At 46.4% G+C, this 25,567-nt stretch overlaps 1 protein-coding gene across 3 annotated transcripts in view; it reads right to left on the bottom strand.

The window, feature by feature from the left end:
• The window catches only part of LOC135907863 (alpha-(1,3)-fucosyltransferase C-like), a 127,170-nt gene that overhangs the window by 57,329 nt on the left and 44,274 nt on the right, over positions 1-25,567 (bottom strand). Inside the window, exon 3 of one of the 3 annotated variants that reach the window (XM_065439618.2) lies at positions 25,230-25,274. The exons of the other annotated variants lie outside the window; for them this stretch is intronic. Coding sequence (XP_065295690.1) covers positions 25,230-25,274 — 45 coding nt within the window. The remainder of the gene's footprint in view (positions 1-25,229; positions 25,275-25,567) is intronic. 3 annotated transcript variants of the gene reach the window in all.

Genomic DNA, 25,567 nt, shown 5'->3' with positions numbered 1-25,567 from the left:
CACTGGCGTACGTGACATCTCCGAAAACACCCTCTGCTTTTGCCGGAGCGAGCCTACCACGGGAGTTCAGCATAAGCGAACGAATGGTTCGTGTTAAGCGAATTTTCGTCCTTAGATGTGGCCTATATGAGAAACCAAACAAGCACTTTCCCATTGTTCGGCTTATCCGACGACGCGGCTGAGCCCGATTCGTTTCACCAGAAATCAAATGCTTGGCGAGCATGAAGCCTGCGTGATCACGGTTTGATAAAGGCACTCGCTTCGTGCTCGCCCGACGTTGAAGCGCAAGCAGTCACGTCACTAATGGGCATCTGCTAAGGGTGTGAAAGTTGCACGCTCAATTAGGCATTTCAGTATTGCTTTTCTGGTTGTAATTTGCAGGAATTTCTGTAGAAATCAGCAGCGTCAATTTTTCCTATGCCTAAATCGGTGGTTAAAAACTAAGTTAACGGGCTTCAAGTACTGCATTGGGATCTATCGTCTGAAATATATCAGGTAAAATGTTCATAGGTACCATTTGCATAATTACTGGTGAAGTTACTACCTCGTTATTTTACATATTAGGCTTCTGTGGCAAAAGCAGTTACGAGGAAACCGTTTAATTAGTTTAAAGAATTATGCCGGATGTTTCATTAAACACTTTCAAAGATTAAAAAAAAATTGGTGTGGCAGATAGTACAATTCTAGTCCATTAGTTGGTCTACTCGAAGAGGCGGACACTACTTTAAAAAATGCAAATGCATATTCGACAAATTTACAAAAATCAATAATTAAGTTCTTAAGTAATTAATTTATGGCACATAATGCAATTTACGAATTCTAGCCGAGGACTTCGCAAGGCGGATCCACTTGCAACGAATCCTCAGGATGACACCAGTTTCGAGATATTAATTTCCGAACTTTGCAGAGAAATGCATTGGCGTTCCATTTACCTTTGTGCTTCAATGCAAAAACGACGTTTTGTTAAGAAAGTAAGTGGAACGCCAGTGCATTTCTTTCCCGAAGTTTGACGGCGCCTATCTCGTAAATGGTGTCATCCACATAATTTTTTTCAAGTGTATAGGCCTCACCGTCCCAGCTGCTAGAATTTGTGGATTGCAGTGTGTACCATAAGGTAATTAGTTAAGAACGTAATTAGCGATATTTTGTTAATAATTCGATTATGCATTTCAATTTTTTGTGCAAGTAATGTCCACTTCATCGAGTAATTAGCTCATGGACTAGAATTTTGTTATCTGCCACAAGCAATATTATATTTAAATGAATTTGAAGTTGTTCGCTGAACACTGTGTATATATATATATATATATATATATATATATATATATATATATATATATATATATATATATAAGGGAAAAATTGCAAACAACGAAATGTGCTCCACTCCACCCTTTCTATTGCGAGGAGTGGAACATCATGTTTAAGGAATGGGACACGTTACATATTGCCCTAAAATTTGTCTAGTCGATCTTATACGCGGTCAGATCGACAGTGAGCACAGACAGGAACCTAGGCGTCTTTTATTTACCCCTGCCACTTATGGCTGTGACAGCTTTGACACAATGCATTTTCTTCACACCGCACATACGCCCGCATGAGCAGAAAAGAAGAATGTTTATGGTTCTGTTGTTACTTTCATGATCTTCACAACTTATACTGATACCAGCAGTGCTATTGAACTTGTCCTTAAAGAGGATGACTGAGAGTTTATTTCACAATCGCGCAAGAAAAATCGTATAAAAAGTAGGTTTTCTTTTTTTCAGACTTCACTGAGGCCCCTGGAAACTCGAGTGCTGGTAAACTGCGGCTTGTTGTCAGATAGTGTTACATTACTTTCTCTAGGTCAGTTTCTCCCGACGTCAAGGAAATGAACATGTCCCTCGTTCTGCTAGCTGTCTCTTGAGAATTACTTTTTACTCATGCTTTTCATTGCTGTGATTCCTGGAGAGTTCGTTCATCGCGCACTACGCGTGCTTAAATGTCCTAATTGTATTCTAAAAAGCAATTATCAGAAAGGCGTAAACATGCAAGAGTAAATAGCCAGCTACAGAGCGTAAACCTGCAGTTAAACCAAAGACAAAAGCATGTAGCGAAGTCAGGGGGGTTTGTCACACTCCGTCCTCTATCGCGCAGTCCCATTCCTCCCTATAAAGCACAGGACAGAGCAAACTCACTTTTCACATGGAATGGTTATCTTGAATAGCGGTCTGTTTGGCGTGATGGTAAACGTTCACGATGGAAAAGCGCTGCTAAAACGGAGACTTAAGAAGAATACAGGAGATAGCGCTACTAGCAACTGGAAATTTTATTTAGGAAAGGGTTTTTTTTATACAGAATGAATGTACGTCACCTCTAAGCGTCTGCCTGGTCTGAACCCATTCTGTACTTCCCCCAGTAAATAATTTTTGTCTACCCGCTTTGACACTTCTAATTTTATGGCTTGTCATTCTATACATATATCACCAACGTTATTGTAACTGGCCTGTACGAGCTCGTTTAAGTTGTAAACTGATATTTCGTATTAGACGTGCAATGACAAAAAAGGTATTTGAAAACTATGTGCTCATTCTGACAGCCTTGGGCACACAGGTATATCCAACAAGAGAATTTCGCAAGGAGAGATATGAAACTCTCCTGTCGGATATTTCTGGGCGCCCAAGGCTGCCAGACTGATTACATAGTTTTCAAATACGTCTTTTGTCATTGCACGTCTAATTAGAGCTCCGTTGTCGTCCTCTATAAAATTTTGTAACGTCCTAATGGTAAGGGTGTTACCAGTGCGAAAAGAAAACACACTTAAGGCTTTAAACATTTTTACTGTGTGGAAGGATATAAAGTTCCTCAAAAATTTAAGACCTCCTGGTACCGCGCCTCAAACCTGACAAATCTCCTCTAGAGCTCACATCATACCCCCGAGCGCGCTGGGTAGCCCCGCAGGAAAGGAAATGGAACAACTGATACTCGCAAAGCTTGAGTGGTACCTGCTAACCCTAGAAAGCTTGCCCAGCTGATTTTCGATCTCACCGTTGCTTTATTGACAATTTAATCAATCTGGTTACTTGCGTTCAACATTAAAATAACGAAATACGCCTAAACGTTTATCCATCGCTGTGTTTATTTACCTAAAAAGAGCGTATGACAATGTTGCTCATCACACCATACTTAATACTTTTGAATCGGTTGGTCGAGTACATCGCTGCACTTGCATTTACTTACATATGAGGCCATTACGCACACCGAAGATGGCCTTACCTTTCAACACTACACGTGCCGCGAATTTTAAAAAGTAAGGTAGAAAACCTCACATTCTTCTACCATATATTTGTTACTCACATAGAAAACCTAACCAGTGCTGTCAAGTCATCAATGTACGCCGATAACACATTCGCATGTACACTCTGTGTAAAACGTCCTCAAATACATGCAAGACTACAAAAAGGTGTGACCTCAATGTGGACATATTTTTGCGGAAGCAAAATCTCGTAAGACAAATGTGTGCGGGCGTCGTTTATCCGGGAACCAATAACTTTGTACGTCATATTCATCAATGGAAAAACGTATTTTACGTCAAGACGGTCAGATTCTTAGGAGTTACCATCGATAGAGACGTCTGCTTCCCCGTGTGAAGGCCCGTGTGAGGGAAAAACGTGAGGCCCTTCTCTACACTCAATGTTGCAGCTTAATTGGACGCTGTTACTCACGTATCCATTATACCAGATGTTTCTGCGATGACTTTAACCAATTCTTAAATATATATGGCAGGTAGCACAATCTTAATCATTGAGCTGGAATGCTCAAATAAAGCGTTTAAAATATGTTTCCTCTCTGAGATCTTGCTCTAAAGTATCCACGAAAAAAAGCAAGCCAAATTTTCACATTATTCAGTGTCGGCAGGACTGTAAATATTTTTCAGAGCAGAAACAAAAGTTTGTCCAATTATTCTGCTTTAAGCATGTATTCTGCTCTTTAAAAATAAATGTAACCATCTGCGCCTGTTATTTTTTGCTACTTGCGCTTGTGGATTATATTACAAAGAATACTTTGGGTAACTGAAGACAGTCTAAGAAATTTTCTGTGAGCCTTCCACTATTCAATCAGGTGCCCACTTTTTTCAACGCCATCGCAATGAAATATCTAACTCCATTCTGTCTTGCAAATATCTGTATGGCGTTGTTCCCTGTCCCCTTCTCTTGCGTATTCTGCCCATGAGACCGAGATAAGTATGAGTAACGTCTCGTCGTTTTGTTCCGTCTCTGCGACGTCTCGAATCCTTCACCGCACCCCTCACCCGCCTTAATGCACTTTTCCTTGTGCGACGGTGCGCTGTTTCTCATCTCGCCATCTGCATTAGAACGTCGGGCCGTCCATTTCTCATATGAGAGCAAAGCTCGCCTCGAGAAATTCGAGGCTTTAATAACCCAGGAACTACGTTCACCATGTACAGCTTCCTAGAGTCGCGAATATTCGAAAGGTGGAGCGTAGGTGCACACGGGTGGTCACTGGTAACGTCTTGGCAGAGACCGGTGAGCGCCGCTAACGTGCACTAATCGGTGCATGGAGTGTACCGCTGCTGTGTCGTGGCCTGCATTCGCCTGCTTTCCCGTAAGCCGACAGATCTCCTTTTACCTAAAATGGTGTAAAGGCGGCAATTTTTTTTAAGTCGACAGCCTTGCGCAGTTACAAAGACCATGATTGGTCTTATTACGGGCCCGACAGAAGCCCTAGCCCGACCTGAACCCGAAGCTCCCACGCTCGAGCGAGGTCCGGGCTCGAAACTTGTTTACTACCCGGCACGCGGCCCGGCCCAAGCCAGGCCCACGTGTCGGGCCGAGTCCGAGCTTTTGGGTGTGACCCAGTCGTACACTGCTCTGAGCGTTCTGCCTAGCTGGTTCTGCATTCCGGTATTGGAATGAGCGTTGTGCGAACGCGCAATAGCGTTGTTAGGATAGCAACTTCCTACGATATACCGGTCTGGACGGTCTGAAGCTAAAGAAGTATGCTGTGCTTCGAAACCCTCAGAAAAAATGTGGACGAAGCCGTATACGACTTTGTCCATATATTGAACTTTGGCAGCTTCGTCACTCTATAGAGTGACAAAGCCCCCAAAGGCCAATATGCCTCCACAATGGCGATCATAATTGTGTGAACGGCTATGACAGTTTGAGAGTATCGCTGCAATAAGAGCTCACTGCCAGGCAATTGCGTGACTGCTAAGTATATAATCGTTTTGCAAGCACCAAAATTATTGAGGCACCATTGTGTTTTGTCAAGATTCTTGTTGGCGAATAGCTGCACACAAAGTTGGCCCTTGGGTCCATAATGGAGCTCTGATATCTTCCTTTGCGCAAATGTCAGCAGCAACGGACTTCGCTGCCTGACAAGCTACCGAGACTCGCCAGCGTTCGAGGGAGCGGGCTTCGACGCCGCATTTCGCCGCTCACACCTAGAACAAAGGGGGTCCTAGAACAAAGCAGACGAGGACAGTGAGTCATGTGGTGAACGAAGCTATGCTTTCTCGCCCTCAACAGGCTCGTTCAACTGAGCGCAAGCAGCAACTGCGTACCGAAGATCCGGCAGCCTACCAAGCCTTCCTTTAATGAATTGTCGGGATTAACCCAGTAATAAACATTCGGGCCGCACGTTTCAGCTTCGCTGGTGAACCATCTATACAGAGTGCCTAGGCGGTGATTTTTTTAAACATTTAGCCTGGATAGTTGGGCTCCTGGCGTATTCTTGCGTTGTTTCTGCACTTCGACACGGCATCACTGCGCTATTGGACTACGGCAAGGTGAGAAATATTTGGCAGTCTACGACGCGTTTCAAGCAATTAGGTTTACGGCACGGAACCTATAGACTTGTGACCAGGCACGTACCCAAGGGGGGGCCCGCCCCCCCCCCCCCCCCGAAATTAAGCGGCACCCCCCCCCCCCCTGCTATCAACCCACGCCACCACTCCTCACACTAGAATAGCAGCTTGGGCTTGTTGGTTTTCCATCCTGCTAGTATCCTGCTAGTATGTTGGTTTTCCATCCTGCTAGTAGTAAATCATGCATCCACGCAGTGGAACAAAGTTTTCGTCGGCAGGTTGACCGGCTTACTAGGGCTGGTTACCCGTCGCACCTTCTTGTGTCCGTTGCGGAAAAAATGAGCAAGAACCTAAAACTCGAGCGTGCCCATGGCGAGCCAGGTAGCGAGAAGCCAAAAGAAAAACGACGGACCGTGGCCCTGCCATACGTGCACAACCTATCTCACCGCCTGAAAAAGATTGGGCGAAAAGCTGGAGTCAACGTAGTGCTTACTGCCCCGAAAAAACTAAAAAGCCTCTGCCGACGCGTCAATGCTGAAGAGCCGATAAACCAGGAAGGGTGCACGACTAATCACCACAATCGTTTTGTAGAGTGCACAGAAGCCGTTGTGTATTCAATACCTCTGAAATGTGGAAAAAGGTATATAGGGCAAACTTCTAGATGCACAAATGAGAGACTGAAGGAACACAAACTTAGCGTCGAGCAGGCTAACAGGAATCTAGGCATACATATCAGGGATTGCCCCTCAAAAGATTGCGCCGCAGAATTTAGACGCTGTAAAGTGCTGAAGAAACACAATGACCAGCTAGTCCGGGAGATAATTGAGGCAGCCGAGATTACCAGACTTCGTGACCAATGCGTTAGCACGCCGTCCTTGTTACTGACAGAAAAAGAACTTGAGCTTTTGCACGTGCAACCGCTATCTTGAGTGCATAAAAGAAAAAAGTGCTTGTTTCACATGATGTGCGATCACGTGACTGCGACACGTGAGGGCAATGTTTATAAGAAGCCGTGTTTCTTTCGGAATAAACGTTGTTGAAAGTCAGCGCTTGTGGTGTCTTCTTGTCTCGTCCCTTGTCTACATTTTGCGCTGTTACTAGCACTCCTCACACACATTTCTAAAGCGCCGACAAATCAATCTACTTGGCGGTCAACATTGTGCTGCCTTTTACAGCGAAAGCAATGTATGACTAACTCCTGTAGTTTTTTTCGGCGTCCGTTAACAGAAAAAATCATCATGTAGACCGATCCTGGTGATAGTGAAGAAAGGGTCCAAGATCAAGTGCACATAACCCTTTGTACTCGGGAACCTACAACGCGCCTTCGGAGTCTTCGGGACGGGCCCACGTATGGCGAGCTCTTAACGCCTGCATCGTCTCCGCCGCGGGTGGGTCCGGTATTGCAATGTCTTCGGGATCGGCCTACGAATGCGGAGTTTTTAATGCCTGCTTCACCTACGCCGGGGGTCGCTCCGGCATGGCACTACCTTCGGGATCGACCCACGTATGGCGAGCGCTTAACGCCTGCTTCACCTCCGCCGCGGGTGGGCCTGGTATTGCAATATCTTTGGAATGGCCTACGTATGGGAAGTTTTTAATGCCTGCTTCACCTACGCCGGGGGTCGGCTCGGTGTTGCACTATCTTCCGGATCGGCCCACGTTTAACGCCTGCTTCACTTCCGCCGCGGGTCGATCCAATATTGCTTTATCTTCAGGCCGACCCGCAGCGGAGGTGAAACAATTTGCTTTTCGTTTGACAGCTTTGACTGTCGTCAGCTTTCGCTGCCATTCCATCTTTACAGAGTGCAATGGTTGTCAATTTCTGCACTCATTTTGGATGGCGGTAGTTATCGGCATCTCCTAGGGTGTGGAGACCAGTTTTCTCATCGGCCCGCGCTACTAACTCAAGGTGAATTCAGTTGTCACCATCTGTTGCAGCAGGCAGGGCGTAGTTTATTGTTTTAATTATAATATTTTCTTTTCTTTATAATGCCCAACAAAATTTTTATCTGACCATCTATTCAACGATCACGCGCATCGCTGTTGCTTCGTTAGTTCAACCTTCCTTATTTAGACTGATCCAGGGGCCAGGAAATAGAAGCGGTTCATAGTCAGCTGGTCTGTATGCTCGTGGAACGAGTTGTTGCCGGAGAAACTGTCCCTTGCGTTTAACTTTTCCTTTTGCTTCATTATTTCCTCGAGTGAAGGCTCGCCGCGACGCTGGCAGATCTTCGGAACCATATATCCGCGATATGGGTTAGATAAGGTGGAAAATTAGATATTGCGAAACAGTGTCCATCATCAGACCCTGTAATAACCGTTAAACTCATAAGCAATATGACTATCACCCGTTACCTCGTCTGGTTTTTCCCTAATTGCACAGCACTTTTCGGGCAAAATTGGCAACTGGAAAGAAGAGTCGCAAGGAGACGAGAAATTAAGCGATTTACTTAGGGAGAAAGCCTCGGCAAGAGCCAAACAGGGAGGAAAAGCGAAAATTGTTCGTGAACATATTTATGGATCAATATCTTTTTATTTAAAAAGGAATAGAGAAAACGCCACCGGATGTTGAGAATAATTCCGTGTGTTGAATGATGCTTCTACAGTTATGAATCGAGCCGCTTGACGTATCCACTTCCGTGCTGTGCTAATGGGGGTGTTTTTCTAACCTTCCGCGGTGGCCTCAGTACGTCTAGAACCCCATAGAACCGCGTCCTGCGCGCTACGCGGTTGTACGGGACTGGGGACCACGAATCGTTACGCAACTTCCCAAATAACAACACGAATCGGTTTTGGCACTTCGTAGAGCAGTAAACGAGGGATGCAAAACAACTGTGATTGTTCAGCAAATAAACATTTCTCTACAATTCTTCCTGAGCTAATTCAAAAAAACGCTACTAGAAATCTTTATTTGGCACTTTCGCTTGTTAACTTGTTCTTAGCAAGGTTCTTCCTACGCATCTTTCATGCGCGACTCCATTTGATGTGGTTCTTTGTTTGCCAAGTAAAAAAGAGGCGTATGTCACAGGTGTACCTGTGAGATACACGTTATTTCAATTCTTTTTTGCGGGTTTACGCATCTTTATGGCGAATGGTGGGCATTATTCGCATTTGTATTAGTAAAAGTATCATCCGCTCATTTGCATAGAAATGTTACCTTGGGTTGCCCCCCCCCCCCCCCTGAAAAAAATCCTGCGTACGTGCCTGCTTGTGACGCAGTTAGCGAGAAACAGCTCGGCCGTCCTGCCTTAGTTAATTTGAGTTAACGACTCGTACTGGGAGATGTTTGCGACGCTTTCTATGGGTCCTAACATTATTGTAACTAATTTAGGTAGTTCTGGGCGCGGTCGCCGCACCTGGTGTTGTGACGCAGTTAGCGAAAATCAGTTCGGCCGTGTGACGCAGAGAATTTCGCGTGTACAGAAGTTTACTGGGACAAGTTCGTGAAGCTTTCTATGACCCCGAGCATTATTGTAATTAATTTCGTTACATTTTGGGATAATTTTGAGGCACATTCGCCGCGCCTGTCGTGACGCAGCGGAAAACAGCTCGGCCGTGGTGACAAAGTTTGGCATGTACTGAATCTCAGTGGGACAAGTTTGTGACGCTATGGCCCCGCAACAACATACGCATTCTTTCGGTACTCACGCTTGTCGAAAACGCGACGAGCGATTGCCAAGAGTGATAACACAGGAGTGTGTTGCTTGCGCGGGCAGAACGCGCAAGAGATAACGCCAAGGAGCTCAAACACCACGAACTTGTAACTGAAAAATTATTTCTGAATTACTGAAAACAGGCTTTGTTCCCGCGCATTTGTCTTGAGCGCGAGTAGAAGGAATTCTGCGAGCGTCTAGCATGGTCTGGTTGAGAGCTTGTGTTGTTGCCACCTCTGTGTATACTTAGCGTACTATCGCATCGGTTGTAGCCAAGTTCTTTTGGAAAGGCGCAGTCACCCGTGTATTTGTTCTCTTAAGCTGCAGGAAATAAGGCCTGGGAATGGGGGAATGCTTGGAAATCGTATGTTTTCGTGATACGTACGGTATTGTTTGGGCTGAGTCGGGTATTTTCTACATCATGTATGTAAAAGCGAATTGATTTGTTTGTAATGCCACCCATTCACCACTTTCGCACGTTTCGCCTCTACACGAATTACTCCTATAAGGTGTTAATGCCAAAAATGGCACATGCTTGTAATTTACTTTTTTTCAAGTGACGTCATCCGGTGGAGCTTCGTACGACAACTATTGCTGCTTACATGGTGGCACAACGTTGGATGAATGCACAGAAAGCCCGGAACGAGCATCTATATAGAGCAAAATAAACATTCCCTCATTTCACAAGGCGCTTTGCGTCTTCTGTATGAAATTGCACTTGGCATATATTCGATGAAGGCTTCTCAAGGTCTTTCGCAATCATTATTACTTAATAATAAAGCGATTCCGCGCCAAAACAGCACGCAGTTGAGCAGTAGAAGCAAAGAAACAAATTCCGCGCCGATCAGCGCAGCCAGCGTTACGCTTTCCAGCTAGCATTCAAAACGCGCGCGCCCGAAACCGAAACCAGAAGCATGGTTCAGGTGTAAATCCCATCCGCTCAGTGCGCTGCAGTCACTTCGGCCGCTGAGCTCCATGGGAGTGTCCGCTCTTGTTGAATGTCTGTCTCTATGGGCTAGGTGCGTCGGTTGCTCGTAGCTTTTTGCGTGCTGTGTGTTCCCGGCGCTCACTTTGCGTGGAAGCAATAACGTACGGCCTCACTTGCGGAAATAAGCGCGCGGCTTTGCGCGCGCTTAAAAAACACGCGCCGCGAAAGGCGCTTTCGCGGCAAGAATTCTCTTTAATACCAGCTTGGGCTTGTTGGTTTTCCATCCTGGTGTTAGCAGCGCAAAACGTAGACGGGACACGAGACGAGAAGACGACACCACAAACGCTGCCGAAATAAGCCCTCCGCCTTGCGCGCGCTGATTTCCGCAAGTGAGGACGTACCTATAGACAGCACGAATGTCACTTCCCTCGCTGCTGCTGCCGCGTTTCTTCACGCCAGCGCTTTGACAGCCAGGTTCAGCGGTTATCGAGGGAGATGTGTATGTTTGCTTGTGCGCGCGTGGTACCATGCTTGTTAATTTAGTTAGTATACCTATGTTTACAAGCTTATACGGCCGATCAACTAAGCCGGACAAGTGACTTTACATTGAAACTTGTTGACTAAAGGTCTTATCATGAGTAAGGGTGACAAGAAATATATCTCGACACTAATGTCTGATCTTCAACGGGAAATACGTGCTGAGATAAGGTCGCTGAAAGAAAGCTTAAAATTCTGCAGCGATACATGTGATGACGTGAGGGAAATAGGAACCGATATCAAGGCACTTAGAGCCGAAACAAAACCACTAACTTCGTAGAATCAAAAACTAAAGACCGAAAATGAACAGCTTGAAAAGAAAATCGAAGAAGTTGAGCAATGCAAGAGGAGTTACAATTTTGAAATAAAAGGTGCACCAGAAGAGCTCGTCTCAACTGTCGTGGTAAAAAAGATAGGTGAGCACGTAAGCGAGCCAATCTCTGATAATGATATCGACATCTGCCACAGGGTATCCACGACAAAAAAGAATGAACGAAAGATTGTTGTCCGGTTCATTTCACGCACAAAACGTAATACGCTACTCGTGCAACCAAAGAAACGCAAGATGGCTTCCACTGACTTCGGTCACAAGGGCACGGAAAGTGCCATCTACTTTAACATAGAATAAGCAACTCTTTGGGGCAGTCATAGCAAAAAAGAAAAAAAAAAGCGAAATGGAAGTATCTGTCTTGCTCGCAAAGATGAATCTTCTGATGTAATCCGGATAACGAGCACTACTGATTTAGATCTCATCAAGAGAAAAAAGGGAGAAGAGTGAGCATTTTTTTCTCTCAATAGAAAAAACAGCACCGATGAGCAATGATGCTTGTCTTAGATCTGGTTTTAGCATATTACATCAAAATATAAGGAGCGTTAAGAATAAGAAGGAAGAGTTTGATTTTTTTTTTTAGTTCTCTTCACGCAGATTTTGATGCGATACTGTTTACAGAGACATGGCTGTGTAATACTGACATGTACGTCCCCCGAGTTCACCGGTTATTCTGCAGTACGATTGGATCGCACAGGAAGAAGCGGAAGGCTAGGTATATGCCTGAAACCGCAATATTCCTTCCAAATACTTGATGATCTTTCTACGAGTAATGGTGACATAAAATGCTTAGCAATAGAAATGAATTCGTTTCTACTTGCTGTTGTATGCAGGCCCCCAACTGGATACAACCGCCGTTTTCTAAGCCATTTGGAACAACGTCTGCATTGTTTTAATGACATAACAAAACCATACTTCATCATGAGCGATGTGAACATTAGCATGATGAGTGAAGATTTATATGCGCTTGATCTGAAAAACCTTACAGTAACCTATGGATGTGAAAATGCTATCTTAGAGCCTACCCGTGTTACTCACAATGCTTCCACATCTTTCAACGTCAGTATAACAAGGCTAAACATATACATTTACAACGCAGGCATATTGTGTTCAGGCCTTAGTCACCACTTACCTATTTAAATTTGTACACAAAACTTATTCCTTAAAGACAAACGTCAATACCTCTCGCGATATAGAAGTATTAATGACAAACGACTACTTAAGTTTAGCGAAATAATTAAGCGAGCTGACTAATCACGTGTGTATGTGCAAGAACATCCAGATAAAGCACATGACACTTTTCTACAGATCTTCGTTGAATGCTACAACACTGCTTTTCCGCTACAACAGTTCAAAATGAGAAAGTGTAACAATAGAAAGCCATGGATAAATAGCGACCTTTTGAAAACAATCAAGCACGAAAACTCACTTTTTCACAGATTTCTTGCTAGCAGAGATATTAGATTATTGCGACAGTTCAAGCAATTCCGCAACAGGTTAAATAGCGACACTAGAAAAGCAAAACTAGCCTATCATGAAGACATGTTTTCGCGCATCAGGTCGTATCCTGCAAAAATAGGAAGAAAGTTAATTCTTGAACTGGAAGAATAGTGTCATGCAATGCACATATCTCCAATTACCCCTGTCCTGCGCCAACCGATTCCAACAAGTGCCCGCGAATTTCCTAATTTCATCGCTCCACCTGGTCTTCTGTCGTCCTCGATTGCGTTTTCCTTCTCTTGGTACCCAGTCTGTAACCCTAATGGTCCAACGGTTATCTAACCGGCGCATTACATGACCTGCCCAGCACCATCTTTTTCTCTTGATGTCAATTAGAATATCGTCTATACCCGTTTATTCTCTGATTCAAACCGCTCTCTTTCTGTCTCTTAACGTTATGCCTAGCAATCTTCGTTCCACCGCTCTTTGAGTGGTCTTTAACTTGTTCTCGAGCTTCTATGTCAGTCTCCAAGTCTCTGCCCCATATGTCAGCGCTGGTAAAATGCACTGATTGTACACCTTCCTTTTCAATGATAATGGTAAGCTTCCTGTCAGGAGCTGACAATGCCGTATGCGATCCAGCCCATTTTTATTCTTCTGCGAATTTCCTTCTCATGATCAGGATTCCCTGTGACTAATTGACCTAGGTAAACGTACTCCTTCACAGACTCTAGAGGCCGACTGGCGATCCTGGACACTTGTTCCTTTGCCCGGCTATTTATCATTATCTTCGTCTTCTGCATATTAATCTTCAACCTCCCTCTCACACTCTCTCTGTTAAGATCCTCAATCATTTGTTGTAACTCGTCTGCATTGTTGCTGGTATCTCTACTGAATCAAATGCCTTCTCGTAATCTGTGAAAGCCATGTAGACAGGTTTATTGTACTCTGCGGATTTCTCGATAACCTGATTGATGACATGGATGTGATCCATTGTAGAGTATCCCTTCCTGAAGCCAGCCTGTTCCCTTGGTTGACTAAAGTCCAGTGCTGCCCTTATTTTATTGGAAATTATCTTGGTGAATATTTTATATAATAATCGAAGTAAGCTAATGGGTCTACAATTTTTCAATTCTTTAACGTCTCTCTCTTTGTGGATTAGTATAATGTTTGCATTCTTCTTCCAGTTTTCTGGGACCCTTGCAGTCGATAGACACTTCATATAAAGAGCCGCCTGTCTTCCTAGCATTATGTCTCTTCCACCTTTGATTAAATCGACTGTTATTCCATCTTCTCCTGTCGCACTTCCTTGTTTCATGTCTTGCAAGGCCCTTCTGACCTCATTACTAGTTATAGGAGGAATTTCTGTATCCTGTTCATTATTCTTTCGAATGGAGTTCTTCTGAGTCCTCTGGGTACAGTACAGGTCAGCATAGAATTCTTCTGCTGCATTTATCATACCTTCGAGATTGCTGATGATAATACCCTGCTTATCTCTCAATGCATACATCTTGGTATGTCCTATACCAAGGTTCTCACCGATTTCAGGCTGCGTCCATCTTTTACGGCTTCTTCAGTCTTTCTCACGTTATAGTTTCGAATATCTCCTATTTTAGCCTTGTTGATCAGTTTTGACAGTTCCGCGAATTCTATGCTATCTCTTGAGTTGGACACTTTCATTTTTTTGTCGTGTCTTTATTAGGTCCTTTGTTTGTTGGGAGACCTTGCCTACTGGTTACCTTGGTGCCTTGCCTCCCACTTCAATCGCTGCCTCTGAAGCAAACCTAGTTACGGTTTCCCTCATCAGCTCTATGTCATCATCATTTCTCTGTTCTAAGGCTGCATATTTGTTTGCAAGTACCAGCCTGAATTTGTCTGCTTTTACCCTTACTGCCTCAAGGTTGACCTGTTTCTTCTTGACCAATTTAACTGTTTCTCTCTTCAAATTGAAGTGACTCCTAGCCCTCACTAACCTATGATCACTGCACTTTACCCTACCTATCACTTCTACATCCTGCACGATGCTGGGATCAGCAGAAAGTATGAAATCAATTTCATTTCTTGTTTCACCATTAGGGCTTTTCCAGGTCCACTTTGTGTTGCTACGCTTCCTGAAAAAGGTGTTCACTATTTGAAGCTTGTTCCTTGCTGCGAATTCTACCAGCATCTCTCCTCTAGCGTTCCTAGAATCGACGCCGTAGTTGCCAATTGCTTGTTCACCAGCCTGCTTTTTCCCCACTTTTGCATTGAAGACGCCCAGTACTACAGTATATTGAGTTTGCACTTTTCTCATCCCTATAATTGAACATCTTCATATAACTGATCTACTTCCTCATCATCGTGACTGGATGCTGGAACGTAGGCTTGTACTACTTTTAATCTATACCTCTTTTAAGTTTGATTACGACTACAACTACCCTCTCATTAATGCTGTAGAATTCGTCAAGGTTGCCCGCTATGTCCTTGTAGATTAGGAATCCTACCCCGTATTGCTTCTTATCTGGGAGACCTTCTTATCTGGGAGGACATGGCCATTATTAAGCAATGTATAAGCCTCACCACCTCTTCTAATCTCACTAAGGCCGATGATATCCCAAACAATGTCTGATAATTCCTCAAAGAGTCCTACTAAGCTAGCCTCAGTCGAGAGGGTTAGGGTGCTAAACGTTGCAAGGGTCAGTTTCCATTGACAGCCTGTCCGCATCTAGAGATTCTCAGCAGCCTCTGCTGCATTACAGGTCTGACCACCGCCTTCGTCAGGTGCTCCGCTGCTGCTAGGGACTGAGGGCCATTGGGTAATTGAGTGAGCCATTTGGGAGGGGGTGGCCGAGTACTGCACCAGGGAGGCCAATTCCTGGTCTGGTGATGGAGTGTCTTGTTGAAGCTTTGTGGGTCTTCCTAATTTGGTTGTACCTGGATTAGTATAGCCCCACTCGCTCTTGGCATCTTTTGCCGGTGACAGGCGTCACTCGAAGCCAGCAGAAGTTGTGCACTGGAGGAGGTGAATTTCAAGCTCACCATCATTGAAAAAAAAGTAAAAACACAGAAATTCCCAGGAGCCTGCTTCCATGACCACTAGTCATGGACAGTGCACGTGAATCATCTCTTGACCAATTTAGCTTGTTCTGTAGGATATATGAGTAGGATCGCTTCTCTTCTCCTTTCATGGTTAACTAAACCACTGTACAACACGTTATTTTACTCAAAACTACTAAACAGAATGCTGGTGTGGGGAACAACAACTAAAACCAATTATGATAGGCCATTAATCTCGCAAAAGCGCGTGCTTCGTATCTTATAAAAATATAAAGGTCATGCCAAGGACGTAGCCACTGAACCAATCTTTCTTAAAGGGACAGACAACCACTCGGAACTTGAATCAAGATAACCCCCCTGATGGAATGATTCCCTATCGTAGTAGCTAAAATTAGCCATGTTTTTCTCATTAAACGCGGATTTATATTTTTAATTCATCACTAAAAGTCACGAAAAATTACCTTTGGCGCCCCACGCGGCAAAAACATGAAGCAGCATAAGATGTCCACCACGTGACCTTCTACTAGTGTACGCGGTTCCTGGTCTTTTTATTAGTATTGAAATGCAGTATACTTTTTTATTATCATAAGTTTTTCCTCAGTTACAATGTGCAAATAAACCTTCGTTTGTTGTGAGCAGAAAAGTGGCGAGGCCTTCGCCTTCATTTTGTATAAGTTGGCTTGGCTCATCTATCGACACAACAACGACGACGAGGGCCAGCCAATCATGACGTAGGCGTGTACTTGGGGGAAAAACGCGGTACAAATGTAAGAAATGTGTGTACAACAACGCGAACTTATTGCACCAGCTGTTTATTTTCAAAAGTGGTTGAAAAGGTCAAAATGATGGTGCTTAACCACAGTTGCACTCACTCCTGAGAAAGCCGAACGATGGGCGGCTTTCATAATTTGCAAGGCGGGCTATCGACATCGCTCTCACATCTCAGCGTTGCTGCAGGAGGGACTCTTACTTTTTTTAGGGGCTGCACAGATGGAAAAATTCTGCTTACTAGATATCCACGCGCTTTTGGAAGCAACCGCTGCAAATGTAAACACAACCGAGGGTGAGCTTTGCGTTGGATGGATGGATACAACTTTCTTGCACGTCCGGCAAGGTTTAACGCGACCCGGGCTCAGGTCTCGCCGCCTCACGGGCACTGGACTGTCCACGTCTGAAGTCCGAGCTCTGAGCTGCACCGAGCGGCGGCCCACCTCGACGACAGGGTCTCCGGAGCAACTACCATCCCTCCTATAACTACATTGCACTCCCGCAGCATGTGTTTGAGTGTTGCTGGTCCTTCCTGGCACAATTTGTTCGTGTCGTCCTGATGCTTAAGATACGTTTCAGACGGAATGGATTAGGGAAAGTGTTCGTCTGGAGTTGTCTCCAGGCGACGGCCTGCCTCCTGTTCAATTTGGGACTCGGCGGTGGGTATATCTTTCTCGCGTTCAAATATGCACTGGTTATGTCGTATCTGGTGAGCCTGTCCCGTTCTGCGCGAGGGGTGTTCGCTATCGTGAGAGAGGCGTTGCCCTGTTCGGCGCGGCGGGTCATGTCTCGCGCCGTCCGGTGCGCCGTCTCGTTCAGATTCGGGAGCGCGTTGCCTTCCGTGGTGACGTGCGCGGGGAACCATATGATCCTCGAGCTCGCGGTTTTGGATCTGCCTGCTTTGGCCAGAATGGACAGGGCTTCCTTGGAAATTCGACCTTTGGCGCAATTCTTTACTGCCGTTTGCGAGTCGCTTAGTACGAGTTCGCATTCCTGTTCTGAAAGGGCCTGCGCAATCGCTACTTCCTCCGCTATTTCCGAGTGTTTGGTGTATACACTGCATGTGGTTCTGATTTTGGAGTCTGCGTCTATGACTACGGCGGTGTATTTTTGGTCGTTCGGATATTCGGCTGCCTTGACAAAGCGCGTGTTTCTCTCCCTGCCGAATGAACGGAGCAGAGCCTCGGCTCTTGCTTTTCTTCTGTCTCAGTTGTAATCGGGGTGCACGTTTCTTTGGATGGTTGCCACTGCAATTGTGTCTCTGATTTTGAGCTTTGCGTTGCGCCATAAAAATCGGTTGTCAGCCCCTTTAAACATGAAATCCTATCCATTGAAAAAGCACATAATCTAAAGCTGATGCAGCATATACATAACACCAATTACAGGATGCCCTCCCAAGCACTGTATCCAGAAAATATGGCTTCAGAAGCTCTAGCCGTTAAACTAAAACAATACGCACAGATTATGGAAAGCAGGCCATTGAATATAAAACAGTGCAATCATTCAACTTCCACGAATCGAATATCGACCTTATATTACAGACCAAGTAACTTAAACGCCATTATCAGTCATTCCTCCTCCCTACTATAACATCATAGTTGACCCATAAATGTCCTCAAATTATGTTTGTATATTTCTAGTTGAATTTCAGCTAGAAGTTACAATAATTAAACAAAATTGTTTGATTCCATTTTAATGTATGTTTTGCGATGTATAATTTGTGTAGAGCATGTTGAATGGACATGCTTATAGAATACGCACGCGATCAGATGAAGAAGAAAAGAAGCAAATGCTATGTACTTGATGAAATGTATTATACAGTTGCAGACTGTACTATTGATCAGGGGGCCAAGACCTCGTCAGGGTTTTTCGCCTTTAGTCATTGCCTCCGCGCAAGGAAATTTTGTATTCTTCTTGCAAAATAAACATGTGTGTATATTTGTATAAAACTACTATCCTTATTTCGTATAGATGTCCTCTAATTTGCTATCGCAATCGATGCTTGGCCTTTCAGGCGATACTGCGACTTTTGTTCAAGAAAATAACTATCCTCTTTTTAAATCTTGTATAGTGCGCGCATGGCATCTTTGCTTCCGCATGAATGTTATATGCATGCGTATAAGTATGGGCACCTGCTTCTAATAAAGCCTTTGTTGAAGTTAGCGCTTGCGTATGTCCATTTGCCTTTCCCTGTCCGTCAATGAAGTTGAACACTCCTAAGTATTGTGTATCGCTTTTTCTTCGTTGTTTTTTTTTTATGCAGCTGTCGCTCCGTAATTACACTATATGAAGCATCAATTTCTGAAGACTGCAAAGTTTAGACAATTGCATTACCTTTGAGCACGACAATTTCATAACACGCGCCAAGTGGAGCGCGCCTTCGGAAGTGAAGCAGGAGGGCATTTGGTGCTGGCGTGGCATCAAAAACCACTCGTGTGCCCGCCAGCCAGCCTGGCGCTGTCGTTGAACGCTTCACAACGACCTCATCGCAAAGATGGTCGCTCGCCTCCCCCCCCCCTCCCCCACCTTCCTCAAATCAGCCCTTCTACCCATCTTCGCTCTGCGCTTCTCCGCATCCCACGATGGTTAAGCGATAGTTCTCTACCGTCGCTTCCCTGCGAACGTAGGACATCTCTCATTTTACATCCTCTCTTATCCAGACGAGCGCTGAATGAGCTCAGCTTTCGGCGGCATGGGTCACAGTATGGGCATAAAGAAATTTCAACAAGAGCGCGGACACTCCCATAGAGCCCAGCGGCCGGATTGACTGTAGCGCGCCAAGCGGATGGTATTGACACCTTCCGGTTTTGGTTCTGGGTGCGCATGTTTTGACCGCCAGTTCGTGCACGCCGCGCCGGCTCCGCTGATCGGCGCGGCATTAATTTTTTTTTTCGCTTCTACTAATGAACCACGCGCGGCCTTGGCTAGGAATCGTTTTATTATTTAGTAAAAATGATTGCGAATGATCTTTACAAGCCACCACCGAATCTGTGTCACGTGCAATGTCAAAAAAAACGCAAGAAGTCTTCTGAAATGATGAAATGTTTAATTTGCTCTATATAAATTCTCGTTCCGGGCTTCTTGTGCATTCATTCGAAGTTGTGGCACCAGGTAAGCAGCAGTAGTCGCCGTACGAAGCTCCACCGGATGCCATCAGCTGAAAAAAAAAAGTAAATTACAAGCATGTATCATTCTGGTATATTGACCTAACCGGAATATTGCGTGTAGAGGCGAAACGTGCGTAAGTGGTGAATGAGCGGCATTACAGATAAATTCACTTTTACATACATTTCGTAGCAAATAGACTCTTCCCAAACAATGCCATAAAGTCTGAAGAAAACTTCCGATGTTCAAGCATCCCTGCCTTCCCGGGCATTATTTCCTGCACTTTAGGAGCACAAATACAGGGGTCACTTCGCGTTTACAAAACAACTTGGCCTCAGTCGACGCGATGGTACTCCAAGTACACAGAGGTAGCTACAACACAGGCTCTCAGCCAGACCATGTTACACGCCCGCAGAATGCCTTCTAGTCGTACTCAAGACAGATTCGTGGGTGCAAAGCCCGTTTTCAGTCGCTCAGAAGACAGAAATGTCAAGTTCTCGAGTTCCTCGGCGTTATCTTCTACGCGTCCTGCCGGCGCAAGCAGCACACTCCCGTGTTATCACTCTTGGCAATCGCTCGTCGCATTTTCGACAAGCGTGAGGACCGAAATAAGGTATATGTTGTTGCAGGGCCATAAAAAGCGTCACAAACTTGTCCCACTAATATTCAGTACACGCAAAACTAACTCACCACGGCGGGCTTGCTTTTTTGCTAACAGGTTCACAACCTGTTACGAACTTCCAACCGGTGCCACCAGTGTTACGACATCCAACCGGTGCCGCCAGTGTTACGAACTTGTACCGCTGCACCACGATTACGGCTTTGTGGTCTCGTAGCGCTCGTCACCCGTTTCGTGACAGAGCGTTAGTAGCGAAGACTCCGAGCCTGGCGTCGATGAGAATAACAAAAGGGACTTTATACATTATATACAGGTTATCATACAGGACATGAACGGGGTCGGCACTGGGGCCGAGTGCTCACAACAAACGCGACTGTTCTCGCACGACGACGTCCGGCGAAAACGCGTGACACATCTCACCCCAGTCGGGAGCGACACTCTCTCCCGGTGGGGTCGGCGGATCCTGTTTTTTCAGGCAGCGCGTTGCTGCTTTTATAATCCCCGAGGAACCATTGTTACTCAAACGGCCCAATACAAAGTCAGCACACGACGGGCGTCCGAGGGGTCCAACCAGCGACCGCGCTGGCCACCCGGTTCAAAGTTCGCGCGCGCGGTGACCTCCAGGCAAAGGGAGGCGCGGCGCCGGGCTGTCTGGCACACGCTGACACGTCCAAACTTGCGGCTTGCCGAGGCTTCTCCGCTTCTCCCGCAGGACCCGCTGCCTGACGGCTCAGCATCTTGACTTGTGAAGGGAGAATTAGGGCGCTCGCAGGATAGATTCTGCATCTTGCAGATTCGCAATCCGGGCTTGTGGTAATGGCACAACAGCATCCCCGCCCTCAGATAAGGCGCCGGGAAGACGAGCTGCCTCCACGTGGCTCGGATGCCAGGCGCGCACGTTCGTCAGGCTCGTCCAAGTTCACGTCCAGTGTCGGGACGCCAGGTAACTTCACGTGCCCAGGTCCGACTCGCCAGGACAGGAGCTCTGCTCACCGCGTCGTCGCCAAGGCACCTTGACCAGCTCCGCTCGGGTCGTTCCTAAGACCTTGCTTCTCGCCACTGGTCCCGCTTGGTCGTTCTGCAGCTTGCAAAACCGACCGGCAAAAGGCAACACCCAACACGAACAAGTGCCCTCTGTCTCCCGTCAAACACCAGACAAGGCCATAATTCAAATCAACCTAACTAAATTATTATCCCTCTTTTTGCTCCCGCTGCAACAAGAGGCAGGTGTACGATCTAGCACACAAGGCTCAAACAATCAGTTTTCAAATCAACAACACAACAAAATAGAAACAATTAATAATCAGCAATAATAATGACAAATAGAATGGTCCCCTTGAAATCGCTTTGGACCGAAAACATACTTCTGAGGAAGCAAATGAGGTCATTCATTTTTCCCGGTGATATTTTCGCGGAATCCGAAGCTGCTTATATTTGCGACCCTGCTTATCCGTGTAGCGGCGGTACAATAAGCCAGATTCCTTACCAAATGAAACCCTCTTTTTTTCCACTCCCGGTTTGACGCTCTTCCTCAGATCGGCTAATGAACAGCCTTCCTGTTGCTCGCGAATGAGACTTTCTCTTTCAACTGCAGCCTGCTCCTGCCGGCTGGCGGAAACCGGAGCGAGTGTGGAGCCCGCGTCGCCTAATTGCGGCGTCGCGTCTATATCGCGGCTAGCACTGTACGCGTCACTCCCACTCACTTCCAGGACCCGCTCGTCTAGGCCAGCCTCCGAGCTCTGCCTCTCCCGTGACTGCTCGCCACTCAAGTTACCCTGATCAGTCCGTGTGCCGCACCGCCTTTCGCTCACCGACGCTAAGTCAAGTTCCCTCGACAGCGGGCGCGCTTTGGATCGCGTGGGGGCCATGTACACCACGTCGGCAAAGAATGATTTGCCCTGATCCCTCAGCAGCTGCTCCGAGCTATTTGAGAAGAGGTAGGAAAATTGCTCCGGGAGGGCGGCTGACACAGCGGCTTCGGTGTTAAGTTTTCCAAACTCTCCTTCAATGATAACCGTTGCGATCGGTAAACAGACACTCTCCTTCTCGGCCACTTGCCGTATCCTAACGCACTCTCCAGTAAAATCACTCGAGGAGACGAAAGACGGGTGAACAACGTCCATAGTTGCTGCAGACTCCCGCAGTGCTCGGCACTTCTTGCCGTTTACCTTAATTTCCTGCACATAGGGCTCCAATAGACGTATGTTCTTGTGAGTTTCCTGTATCGTTGCAAAAGCAATTCTCTCTGGGCAGCTTGCAGCGATGTGCCCTTGCTTTTTGCAATTGTAGCAGGTTAACGGTTTCCGTTTTTCAAAAGAACGCGTCATTTCGTTTCGCTGTTTCGGACCATCGTCATCATTCTGAGATGCATTCTGTCCTTCCCTTACAGTTTCTTTGGTAAGGGATTCGTCGTCCCGAAACTCGCGACGCGTGATTTGCTTCCGTTCGTCGGGCTTCCCGGAAAACCAATCTCTCCTATCAGCTTTTTCTACGCGCACTGCCTTGCTGTGCAAGCTGCGGCGGGTGTAATACTCTTCCGCTAACTCTGCTGCCTTGTTTAGCTTAACCTCCTTTAGCCTATCTTGCAGCCAGAGCCGGACATCCTCATCAATGCAACGGTAGAACTGCTCCAACGCGATGCATTCGACAATTTTGTCGCGGTCGTCGTAAACCTCTTCGCCCTTCAGCCATTCCACCAGGTCGGCTTTTAGACGAAACGCGAAGTCAACATTCGACTCCTTACCCTTTTTTGCATACCGGAACCTCTGCCGGAAAGCTTCGGGCGACAATTTGTACTTCCGCAGTAGCGCTTCCTTCACATCACTGTAGCTCTCAAACGCCTCTTTCGATAAGCAAGTTATTACGTCTGATGCCTCCCCAGGAAGCAAGGCTAACAGATTCTGTGCCCAGAGGGATCGCTCAATGCTATTCCGTTCGCACACGTGCTCAAATTTCACGAGGTATTTGGCCATATCCTCTCCGACGACAAAGGGTGGAAGTTGATCGCGTATTCTTGGAACATTAGAAGTGAGACTAGGCGCCGGCGAGTTATTTCGGATCTCCAACTCTTTCATTTTAAGCTCGTGCTCACGTCGCTCCCTCTCTCTCCTTTCCTCCTTTTCCTCCTCGCGAAGTTCCTTTTCTCTCCTTTCCTGCTTTTCCTCCTCGCGAAGTTCCTTTTCTCTCCTTTCCTGCTCGCAACGTTCCTTCTCCTCCCTTTCCCGACGTTCATTGATATCCGCCCAGGCCTCTGCGGCTTCCTCAGCCGTTACGTCCCCAGTCCTCATGACCTCAAGGATCGCATTCTTTCTTTTGGTTGAGCCCAACTCAATGCCCAACTCCTCACAAATTTCGAGAAGTTCCTTCACCTTGTACTTCTCCATCGTTCACACTGTCCTCCTGCTGTTTACCCTTTTTGAATATACCTGCCGTACGCTACTATAACACTACTAGTAAGACATATGCAAGTATTTCACACACTGCCCTGTTTACCCCCTCAGCATCCCCTGGTTTTCAAAACACTCTTACTAGGCTTGAAACACACAAGGTTATCACAATGCAACACCAAATCCTTCCCTAAGCTACTATAACCTGTGTCAGAGAAAGTCTGGTGTTTGAGGTAAACTTCAGGCACTCACCGCGCCGAGGTAGCTGATGCCGGTCAATCCCGTAGCTGCCATCCAGTGTTACGAACTTCCAACCGGTGCCACCAGTGTTACGACATCCAACCGGTGCCGCCAGTGTTACGAACTTGTACCGCTGCACCACGATTACGGCTTTGTGGTCTCGTAGCGCTCGTCACCCGTTTCGTGACAGAGCGTTGGTAGCGAAGACTCCGAGCCTGGCGTCGATGAGAATAACAAAAGGGACTTTATACATTATATACAGGTTATCATACAGGACATGAACGGGGTCGGCACTGGGGCCGAGTGCTCACAACAAACGCGACTGTTCTCGCACGACGACGTCCGGCGAAAACGCGTGACACATCTCACCCCAGTCGGGAGCGACACTCTCTCCCGGTGGGGTCGGCGGATCCTGTTTTTTCAGGCAGCGCGTTGCTGCTTTTATAATCCCCGAGGAACCATTGTTACTCAAACGGCCCAATACAAAGTCAGCACACGACGGGCGTCCGAGGGGTCCAACCAGCGACCGCGCTGGCCACCCGGTTCAAAGTTCGCGCGCGCGGTGACCTCCAGGCAAAGGGAGGCGCGGCGCCGGGCTGTCTGGCACACGCTGACACGTCCAAACTTGCGGCTTGCCGAGGCTTCTCCGCTTCTCCCGCAGGACCCGCTGCCTGACGGCTCAGCATCTTGACTTGTGAAGGGAGAATTAGGGCGCTCGCAGGATAGATTCTGCATCTTGCAGATTCGCAATCCGGGCTTGTGGTAATGGCACAACAAACCCCAGGCGCGGTGGGCATGCCTCAAAAGTATCCCAAAAAGTTACGAAATAAATTACAATACTTTTTGGGGTCAGAGAATGAGCCACGAACTTCTACCAATAAGATTCAGTACACGCAAAACTAACTGCGACACACAGCCGAGCTGCTTTTCGCTAACTGCGCCACTACGCAGAGCGCGGCCACTGTGCTTGAAAGGTACCCAAAAAAGTAGCGAAATTAGTTACAATGATGTCTGGAGTTAGAGAATGCGCCAGAAGTTGTCCCGGTAAGATTCAGTACACGCGAAACTGCGTCACACGGCCGAGGTGCTTTTCGTCACAAAGCCAGGTGCGGCGAGCGTGCCCAAAAACTACCGAAATAAGTTTTAATAATGCTTGGGCTCATACAAAGCTTCGCAAACATCTCCCAAATATGTTTTAATAATGCTTGGGCTCATAGAAAGCTTCGCAAACATCTCCCATACGAGTAATTACCTCAAATTAACTAAGCGGTGACGGTGGAGCTGTTTTTCGATAACTGCGTCACAATATAGGTTCAGTTTTGTGCAGTAAGCTTAACTGTGCTTGAAGTGCTTTGCAGACTGTCAAACAAAATTCCTCACCTTGCTGTAGTCCAGTAGTGCAGCGGTGCCGTGCCGAAATGCAGACTGAAAACAAGAAAACGCCGGGAGTCCGACAAACGGGCTACATCCAAAAGAGACGGGTCGCCGAGTAGGCGAGCTTCACATGCACAGCCGGCCTCGCTCGCTTCGGTGGGTCGGTGGCATGTCTGGCCACAGGCTGTGGTCTGGCGAATGCCGCATGCATTAATGAATGCCGCATGTCGTGCCGCTAGCTTGTTGCTCGGTGATGCAAGAAAAATAAGTCTTGAAGTATAAGTTCATTTGCACGCAAAACTTTTTAGTTTTAGAGGGAAAGAATAAAACAAGTAAAACGTTGT

This window comes from Dermacentor albipictus, chromosome 1 (genome assembly GCF_038994185.2).
Source record: "Dermacentor albipictus isolate Rhodes 1998 colony chromosome 1, USDA_Dalb.pri_finalv2, whole genome shotgun sequence".
NCBI lineage: Eukaryota > Metazoa > Arthropoda > Arachnida > Ixodida > Ixodidae > Dermacentor > Dermacentor albipictus.
The sequence above is the reverse complement of the archived record's forward strand: the minus strand, read 5'-3'. Positions and strand labels throughout refer to the sequence as shown.